Below are 10,159 nucleotides of genomic sequence, written 5' to 3' on the forward strand. Positions count from 1 at the left end.
CCTCTTTTTCCAACCAAAGCCCTTATGGCTGGGTTGTTGTGTGTGCCGGGCTGGGCTATGCCTCTATCTTATGCGACTCTATTGGTTGGAGTGTGGCCGGCAGTGCTATTGTGTGGGCTGGGGTTGGTTGTGCCTTGGGCGACCTCTTTGTACTTCACGATTTTAGTTCGTCAGCCGAGGTATGGTTGGTCGAGGCATAGCCGCCAGGCTATGCCTCTTCTCGGGTCACCTGACATAGTTGCGGTCGCGGATTTACATCAGAATTTCAGACAACGGAATATTAAGTGGCATGAAATTCCGATAGGTTAGCGGAGGGGTGCGAGGTCTATGGTCGGTCCAGCGATCTTGTCTCTTGTGGTCATTGTCTGATCTCTCAGATTTCAGCTCGTCGTTCTCTCTCCTTTTTTTGTCAGGCTTCTCATCGTCGTCTCTGAGGTCTATAGACCTCGGCGGCAGGGAGGAGTACCATGCTAAGGCTGGGCCTTGCAATGTGGTTACAAAGGCTTTGCACATCAGTCCCTTCGACACACCATGTAGCATCGTCTGGGCTTTGAGTATCGCGACATCGAAAGGGTCAAAGTTCTCGTCGTACTTGTCGAATTGGGGGGTTCGCCATCCGATAGGATGTATCTCATCCACGATGTCCTGGACGAAGGGTGGCTCCTTGGTGATATGCGTGGTGGCCTGCACAGGTTGGTTTACGGTGGGAATTGCGCTCTTATGTGTGGAAATGCACTCTAACTCTTCCAGACGCTGCTGAAGCTCTTTAATTTCGGCATCTCTGTTGTCTAGGGTTGCAGTGTGTATGGCCTCCCTTTTGGGTCGTGCAGGGTGATCCTTGATCAAACTTGACTCAGCAACAGAGACTACGAAGGGCGACGTCCTTTTGCCGAGCCTTTCCTTAGCGGGGGTTCGCACTGACTGGTGCATCTGGCTATGGTAGTCCCGTCCACAAGAACGGGTAGTGGCGGTGGGCCTTCGGTCGCGTCCTGCCTCATACGCTCAGACCGCTCCCCCCTTACGTCTGACCAGTGCGCTTTGGGGTCCTTGGCCCGAGGCTCGTCCTTCGTGCCCATCGGGGCGTTAGGGGGGACAACCCGATTGGATGGCACAAGAAATCCCAGTGTTTGCATGAATTCGACGATCTTATCAACCTTTTCCTGCATGGCTCAGAATTATGCTGGATCTACTGCGGCCGAAGGTTGTGGGACTTCTTGGTGCGGGGAGTCATGGTGTTGGTTCTCCCGAGACGGGGAATGGCCAGCTGATCGTTCAGACTGGTTTTTAGGCATCTTAATCGCTTTCTTAATTGCACAGTGAGTAATAAAAGAGTTTCGGGAAAGGCTTTTTGTGTCGTTCCCACAGATGGCGCCAATCTGATGCCACTCAATCCGAGGTAGTGCACAAATCGAGGATGGCAATCAGATAGTTCTTGCTAGCAGGTCGGGCTGAGCTTCAAGGGCGAGGTCGCGCTTTAAGACCTGCGATCAAGGAAGAAGTCAGAGGCTCAAAGAATTACCCCCGGGTAAGTACTCCGACGCTCAAGTCAGTAGGAGGTGGTGAATGGACAGGCCGAGCTATAGGGATGTTGGTCCGAGCTAATTAGTAGTTTGGGTGTTAGAAGTCAGGAGAGCCCGTTACCTCGAGTTTGGAGTACCTTTTTATAGCCAGAGGGTCCGTATCCTGATCGGAGTAGGTTTCCAAGGAAATCGGGGCAGAGTTCCTCGCCGAGGTTACAGGGGGTAGAGTCCTACTCCTCAACGGAGTTGTCTTCCCATCCCTATCCGCTAGGTGAACTTATCCATGTGGGGCGTAGTTGACGTGGTCAGCGGGATCATGGCAATGCCGTTGCCCGGCCGAACTATGCCAACATGGTCGATCTGTGACAGATGACTAGAAGCCTCTGGACCAACTCAACCATGTCCCCAACACTACTGATAAATTCATGGACCTCACTGTAAAAGGTGTGGGTCTCATGTATTTTATTACTAGCGTAAAACTTTATTGATGGTTCCACAGCCAACTGAACATCCATTGCGTTCAACTAATCCTTGCTCATTTAAAGCTGATTTACCACTTAAACTGATATCCACCAAGATCCCTAATTCAGGTTATATATAAAGAATAGTTTTATAATCTTGTCAATGACATTGTCATCATTTTCCTTTTCTCGCATTTTACCGAGAACTATTTGATGGTCAAATTGAACTACAGAGCGGATATATGGCAGCAAACAGATCGAGTCGAATAATATATAGGTATATTCAAATTTTATTTATTTGTATTTGAATTCAAATGGGATCGTTTCCACTAGATACCTAGCAGATTCAGATTGAATTCGGCTTATATTAAATAGTATGAATAAATTAGATTAAAATGAAATGACTTTAATATTATATTTTATAAACAAAATGAATTTAAAATTATTTGTGTGAAACTTGAACCCATGACAATTTAGTGAAAACATGACATTCAGACCAACTTTCTTGATGAGAATATAATATAATTTTCAAGTATACATGAACTGAAACAATTTGAATTTTATCTGATTAGACCTGTTCATGGGCTGGGCCGGGCCGAGCTTGGATCGGGCTTTTACTGTGTATTAACAAATTTTTCTAAGGCCTGAGCCCGAGTCTGGCCCGACCATCGAGCCTACAATTTGGACCCGAGCCCGGCCCTCATAAAAAGCCCGAAGCCCGAGTTTGGGCCCGGGCCCGAAATTTAGGCTATACTATTACCATTATTAATGTTGAAGCGGATGAATAGAGAGAGAGATTGAAATTATAAAGAAAAGAATAAAAGATATATATATATATATATATATATATATTTTTTTTAATAAATATTATATTATTTATATATTTTATATAATATATAAAATACATATTACATATTTTATAAAATATATAATACTGAGTCGGGCCGGGCCGGGCTTTTTTGATAAATCCCGAGCCCGACCCGAAACATAGTTGGGCTTACTGTGTTAGGCCCGAAGTCAGGTCCGCGGGCCTAAATATATGACCAAGCCCGATCGGGGTGTGGACCGGGCCGGGCCAGGCCATCGGACTACCCGGCCCTGAACAGGTCTATATCTGATCATATTGGGGTGGATCCATGTTTGATGCAATTATAAACGGATTAAATTTGAATAGTCATTAATAGGATCAAATCCGAATCCAAATTCGAACAATCGGATATCATTTGCCGCACTGTTCAGATTACTCCTAAGGAAAGACGTGACTCTTCTAAAATGTCTCATATACTTGTGTTTACTCTGGGTCCAGAAGAATATTTTGGGTCGTGAAAATCTCACATGGCAAAAGAAAAAAAAAAAAAAAAACTATTCCTATTGAAGTTAATCCGCTAATCCGACGCTAAAACAATGAATCACAGCCCTTGATGTACTGATATGGCCCCACCTTGAATTGGATGAAGTGACAAAAGGTGGAGCTACAATAATGCATCAAAGGCCATGAATTCATTATTTTAAGTTGCATTGGGCATTCCTTGTTTTAAGTATTTAATTTAAAATTTTAGTATTTATAAAGACATTTTAATTAAAAAAAGATAAATCTTTAAAATAAGAAATGACAAATGCAGCGTTAGCCTACTACTACTACTCCAATTGGAGTGACTGATTTCACCTCACAATATGTCTCTTTTGATAAGTTTCCTTTTGGGTAAGGGAAACGGAATTTGTTTGAAAACCTATCGACCCGAAAATGAATAAACTAAACAAGCTGCTCTCATGAGAATTTGGTAGATTGGGCCATGAAATACTTTTGTCATTTGTCATTTTAAACTAGTAAGCAAATCCATGCAAATGTATGGGGTTGAATAGAAATTTTGATTGACAAATTTAGGTTTTGATTCAACGTGAAAATCCACGGTCAACGTAAGGTGCAACTTGGGCGGGCTCAAATTGAAGTTTATTTAAAATTTGAATGGTCCACTTAAAGGCCCAAGCTTGAAACAGTGTAAAATACTATCGTGGTGTGCCCTTAATCCCATCCAACCTATCTAACTTATACCCATATTTTATTAGAAAATGTAATGATAAATTTAAGTAGAAAAAAAAGAAAAAAAAGAAAAAAAAAAAAATATATATATATATATATATATATAAGAGGGTTTTTAATATTTCACATGTGTGAAGACGGAGAGAGAGGGTGTGAGGCCTGCTGTGGTGAGGGACCCTTACCTCCGGTCCTCCACACACTACTCTTTCTATTATGTATGTAGATTTAAGATAATATTCCACGTTTGCAAGCCTCCTCAGGTTTGCCTTGTTTCCATCGGCAAAGCACTAGCCCCTTCTGAACCAGAGAGATAGAAGTATTGAGCTGATGAACTACTGAGGAAGAGTTTTGGTTGAAGGCATGGCGTTTGTAACGACATGTTTGGTATTTGGGTTCTTGCTTTTAGGATTATTAGGAGGAGAAACAATGGCTTCATCGAATTGCAATTTCCCAGCCATTTACAACTTCGGAGATTCGAATTCCGATACCGGGGGTAGATCTGCTTCTTTTGATGCGCTTCCTCTTCCCTTTGGCGAAACCTTCTTTGGCAAGCCTTCTGGAAGGTTCTGCGACGGCCGCCTCGTCATTGATTTCATAGGTGAGCACAACCGTTTTCCTTTTCTGTGCATTCATCACTTAAGTTATATGGTACCTAGCTCCGCCGTGAGGGGCTGCCGGAGTCCCATTATTGGAGCGGTGTAATTACATTAATCCGTGTCTAGTCACGGGTCAATAGGGAAGTATTTGTGTTTATCTCCAAATGCTGGAGAGAGCCAGCGGGCATCCCTATTTTTAATCAATGTGTTCGATTTCTGTGCAGCCGAACAACTGGGATTACCATATTTGAGCGCGTATCTGGATTCCATCGGAACGAGCTTCCGGCACGGAGCAAACTTCGCTTTTGGAGGATCGTCCATCCGCGTCGGTGGTTACAGCCCGTTCCATCTGAGCATCCAGATCTCTCAGTTCCGACAGTTGAAAGCACGTACCACTGACCTCTACGGGCAAAGACAAGGTTTGTAAATAATGAAGCTTTATCATGACGCCTTGCATGCAGAGGGGTGGGCTCAAGGACGAAGTGACGACAAAATCATTTGCCATCACTAGCCATCCCCTTTCTATGAAAACTCGTTTGACTCGTGACTTCTGTGGTTGATATACAGGTAAAGCACGAACACCATCGTCGAAATGGAATCTACCAAAGCCAGAAGACTTCTCTAAGGCTCTCTACACCTTCGACATCGGACAGAACGATCTCGCTTACGGATTTCAGCACAAAACAGAGGATCAAGTTCGAGAGTCCATCCCTGATATGCTGGACCAGTTGTCTGATGCCATACAGGTAACGTAAAAACCCAGAATGTTAAGCTAGCTGTATATAGAAAAGAAAGATATCGATCGATGCCGGGAACCATTAATGCAGGGAAATTAATGCTGCGAAATTGCAGCTCATGTGTTGGATAATTCTTTCCTTCACAGCAGTTATGTGACTGTTGTTGTGTTGTTGATGGTGGTGGCCAGACGCTTTACGAGGAAGGAGCAAGAGTGTTCTGGATACATAACACAGGCCCGCTTGGTTGTCTGCCTTACAGCTTTATATATGACCAATCGAAGCCTGGTAATCTAGACGAGGGCGGGTGTGTGAAGCCGGAGAACGATGTGGCTCAGGAATTCAACAGGCAGCTTAAGGACAGAGTGACTCAATTCAGGCTACGTCTCCCTCATGCGGCATTCACCTACGTTGATGTGTATTCAGTAAAATATGAGTTAGTCAGTAATGCAACAAAGCAAGGTACTTACGGTCCGTTTGGTTTATAGGAATTGGAATCAAAATTCGGAATTAAAACAGTCTATTCCCATAGTCTATTTGATTCAAAAAGGAATGGGAATGAGAATTAAAATTAACATGAATGAGATTTTATTCCTGTGGGAGAGTCAGGGAAAGACCTTCTCTCGAATGGGAGAATGCCATACCAACATAAATAGAAATAGGATTTTAATTCCAACCAACCATACAATTGAAATCAGAATAGCCTATTTCAATTCATATTCTAGACCCCTATTCTTGGGAACCAAACGGGGCCTTCTACTACTACTTCTCTTCAATGGTAGAGATTATAGGCCGAGTCTGAAATGTCACGGTTCTAACTCGTAGCAATGGGCCAATCCTATCACAATAGATCGTGTCAATTTTGTGAGATCGGCTTCAGTCAGTACAAAACCCGTTCGAGCACTATACGAACAGGCTATGATGGTTGTTTGAACAGACTTTGCTCTGAATGAATCCGATTTCCAATTATGTCACGTGAACACTGCCACGGAATGCTGTGTCGGTTGGCCTTTATGTCACGAGCGACTCAAATGAGGTTGGCTAAGTACCGTAGTTTTGACGAGTGGAACTGTATATGATCCCAAGTCGGAGACCGGATATGCTCCTTACACAGGGCGCTTCACACCGACCTTACAGATACATGGCCATGTGTTTGTGAGGAGCATATCCCAATTCCCCAAGTCCCAACCGGATATGCTTATAAAACGGCGATGGTGAGTCTTTTGACGGGGAGGGCGCGGTTATCTGTTGCAGGTTTTGATGATCCAATGAAGTTTTGTTGCGGTAGTTATTACGGTTATCATGTGGACTGCGGTAAGACGGCAGTGGTGAACGGTACGGTGTATGGTAAAGCGTGCAGTAATCCCCGAGCGCAGGTGAGCTGGGATGGCATACACTACTCCGAGGAAGCCAACCGACGGATTGCCGACCGGATACTGGGCGGCCAGATGTCGGACCCACCGGTTCCAATAACCCAAGCATGCCGTAAGTCGTAACTCTAAACTCATGGGCCCGTACGTGCCTGTTGATTCTTTGAACTTTAAAGGCCATGGCCCATGGGCCGGTATCCACAGTTCCACCCTTACTTTTTTAATAGTTTTTTTGGCTATTGAAATGTAATAGTAATATTATCCACAAAAAAAAAAAAAGGAAATGTAATAGTAATAACTAATATTAGGAAAAAAGTAGAGTAAAAGTGTAAAACCGTAAAAGCCGAGAGGCGCTTATATTGGACTAAGTACTTACTCATGATTGATTATAACTTTTCACTACCAACAGTTCTCCCCCCTCCCCCCCTCCCCCCCTTTTTTTCTGGCTTTATGATGTGGGCCCATTTGGACGAACTATAAAATATATGGTTTATTTGCTGAAGTTTTCCTAGGCTGGTTTGAACGCGGTTTAAACACAGGACCAGAGGAATTCTGCACCGTTGGAGTTCTACACCATTAGTTTAAAACTCGACCAACGAAGAATTTTACATTGATTTTCGATGGTAATTTATGCTTTATCCAAATGGCTATGGCTACAGAACCAGACCGAAGTGTAAAATTCCTTCGCTCCGATATTTAGACAGCAAACAATTGCAGCCTTAGTGACTGTTTTAAGAGAGTTCAGTCAAAATTACAGCACTCACAAGTCTTTGAATTAAGGGTAATTCTTTTAAAGCATTTTTAAGGTTTAGGAAATTGACTAACTGTATATTCTTTTTGAGTCTTCTTAATTCTTCTGGCAATTAACGCCATCACATTTCGTTTTCGTTGAAAATCATTTGAAATCCTTGTATTATCATTTGAACTTTAGGCTTATTTGGTTGCAAAGCAAATAAATTTGCACTCATGCAAAACCGTGGTAGTGCATTGTTGTTTCTTCTTTAGAGAGGAGACCCTTGTTTACGGTTTTTCATTTTTCCCTCCCTTCCAAAATCAGCTTTTAGAAGAAGAGTTTTTAATTGGGTGTCATGGAATTAGGCCGCTGCAGATATTGTAATTAGTTTGGGTTGAGCATCAGTGGGTGACATTGAACAAATAAATTGCTGCACAGTTATAGAAAATTCCTCTGGATCTCCGGATGATTGAAGTTGAGCAGGTTTGTTTCTATCAACTTGTCTCTTGGAGATCAACAGATTGCTGCACAATTTCAAGAAATTCTTCTAGATCTTCGGATGATTGAAGCTGAAAGGGTGGAATTTGATATACTAAAGACAACAATGGTAGACAAAGGCCCTTCACCGTTTTGACCTCTTCATGGGGTTTAATTAAAAGATTAAAGTATGATTTTAAATCTTTCTGTGAGAATTTCGAAGGTTTTGATTTAGTTTTGTTATTGCGTCAGACATAGTATATATTTAAAATTTGAAGAATAATAAAGGATAAAACAAATTTGAAGAAAAATTTAGAATTTAGATCATTACAAGACCTTGATTACACCCTGTAAGTTAAGTTGAAGGACTCCATTTTGACAGCTAAGGAAGCTCATTAGCTGACTCTGAGATGAGAAGTAGCTGGCCGGGTAGAGTTCGGATCGGCTGCACCTTTTTGTTCTGTACTTGTCATTCACTTACACTCACATTCAATCTGTGACAGGTGGGCAAGAGCTGGACAGGTAGAATCCGGATCTACTTCACTTTTTTGTGCTGTACTTTACATCATTCAGTGTGTAAAGCTGGACTTGGACCGGTAGAGTCCGGATCTGCACAGTGAAGTGCAGTGTAGTTATCCAAAAAAAAATCGAAAAAGTACAAATTGTGCATTCAGATCTGGATTTGATATGAATTTGGATATGTTGTTTCTTAACCAATTGGATCTGCTCCTCACACTGACCTAATAGATACATCTCACCACATTTCAACATAAATTGAGAACATCTCCTGTAAATAATAACGTACAAGTATCAGAAATATTTTCAATGCATAGTGGAATATTTTTATAAAGTCGTTATAAAGCACCCTGTGTGAGGAGCAGATCCAGTCTCGTTTGCCCAAACCCTAAGGCTGACAATCAATAGACAAGCCTTGGCTTAGAGCTAGCCCCGTTTGTATTGAAATTGATCATCCAGCTAAACTTTTCTGGACCAGGACTACCAAAATCCATTGACTATCAGTATTTATCATACCCAACACACTTGATACCGATGAGACATGCCTGATAACCTGGACATTACTTGACCCAACCTACTTCCGATCTCTGTTTCATGTAACAGAACTTGTACCGTTTAGTTAGTGAATACTCACATTGATCTCTGCTCAAATAATAATAATAATAATAATAATAATAATAATTTCCTTTAATATTTTAGGTCTCCTATGGGTTACATTTCACATGGAAGGATCGAGTTTGATACAAAAAGAGCACGGATCTGTTAACAAGTAAAATCTTTCACATTGCATCCAGCCACATATTAGGAATATCTCCCATCTATAAAATTATAGAAATATTCCCAATGTGAGGCAGGATTCTCATGCTTTCACGGTGTGTACAGAGTTTTTTGGTTATAGGTAATTTCGTCATACAAAACACCGTTGTTTGTCACCGAGCATCCCACCTAAGTGAAATCAGCAGCATAAATTTTGTTTCTCATTCTAACGCTTAGCTTAGCAGACAAATGATCTTGATTGTTATGCATCACTAACACTAAGGTGGCTGAAGAGCTAATGAAATTGAAAGCTTCTACCTTTGCTTTTGAGTAGTGGTAGAAGTGTTGAATGATTGGGGAAGAAGGAATGACATAAATATGTGGTTGGTGAGGGGCTGATGGAAGCCATCTACCTGAAGCTGAACAAGAAATGTCGCATCCAAAGTCACTCATGATAATAACTAGTTACTTACGCCCACAGAACTCACTTTTAAGGCAATGAGACAAGGAGTTAAAAGGGAGAAACCCTATTCATCAAAGCAATCAATTGGTTTGGTGGAAAGTCGATTTTCATGTAAATTGAATAATAGTTACAGTCTTTGCTCTTTTCTTTATCTACATCACTTGAGATCTTATCCTTCATGTGTTCAAACTAATTCCCTGCAAGGGTCGATACATGCCCTTATCAATCAGGTGTTCGATAAAAGATGCAACACCCAACCTTGTGTATTGTCAGAACCAAGGTTTAAAAATTATCAATACGTATTGGGCAAATTTTTTTAGTTTTTTATTTTTTTCAATTTCGGTTCAGAGGGGCCGGTTTAAAGTCTGTTCACCCCCTGAACCGGTCAAAACCCTGATACATCCTCTATATGGGCGTATAGGGAATCTCTCGATACAATATATATGGACTGGTATGTATCGATATTTTGAATCTTGGTCAGAACCCAGAAGT

General features: G+C 41.8%; 1 protein-coding gene across 1 annotated transcript; it reads left to right on the forward strand.

Annotated features, from left to right (window-relative positions):
- Positions 1 to 4,140: 4,140 nt before the first annotated feature.
- LOC148853913 (GDSL-like Lipase/Acylhydrolase superfamily protein) lies at positions 4,141 to 7,128 on the forward strand. The gene is made up of 5 exons (XM_088986742.1): positions 4,141 to 4,620; positions 4,843 to 5,037; positions 5,186 to 5,364; positions 5,544 to 5,814; positions 6,607 to 7,128. Exons 1-5 carry the CDS (start codon positions 4,383 to 4,385, stop codon positions 6,846 to 6,848), a joined length of 1,125 nt encoding a protein of 374 aa, XP_088842868.1. The 5' UTR covers positions 4,141 to 4,382; the 3' UTR covers positions 6,849 to 7,128.
- The last annotated feature ends 3,031 nt before the right edge of the window (positions 7,129 to 10,159 follow it).

This window comes from Nelumbo lutea, chromosome 4 (assembly GCF_056320005.1).
Source record: "Nelumbo lutea isolate HS-2025 chromosome 4, American lotus-T2T, whole genome shotgun sequence".
Lineage (NCBI taxonomy): Eukaryota > Viridiplantae > Streptophyta > Magnoliopsida > Proteales > Nelumbonaceae > Nelumbo > Nelumbo lutea.

Coding starts and splice junctions, on each gene's coding strand:
- LOC148853913 (XM_088986742.1), top strand. CDS start 4,383: ATGGCGTTTGTAACGACATGTTTGGTATTTGGGTTCTTGCTTTTAGGA. Junction 4,621..4,842: donor CCTCGTCATTGATTTCATAG/GTGAGCACAACC, acceptor ATTTCTGTGCAG/CCGAACAACTGGGATTACCA. Junction 5,815..6,606: donor CAGTAATGCAACAAAGCAAG/GTACTTACGGTC, acceptor TATCTGTTGCAG/GTTTTGATGATCCAATGAAG.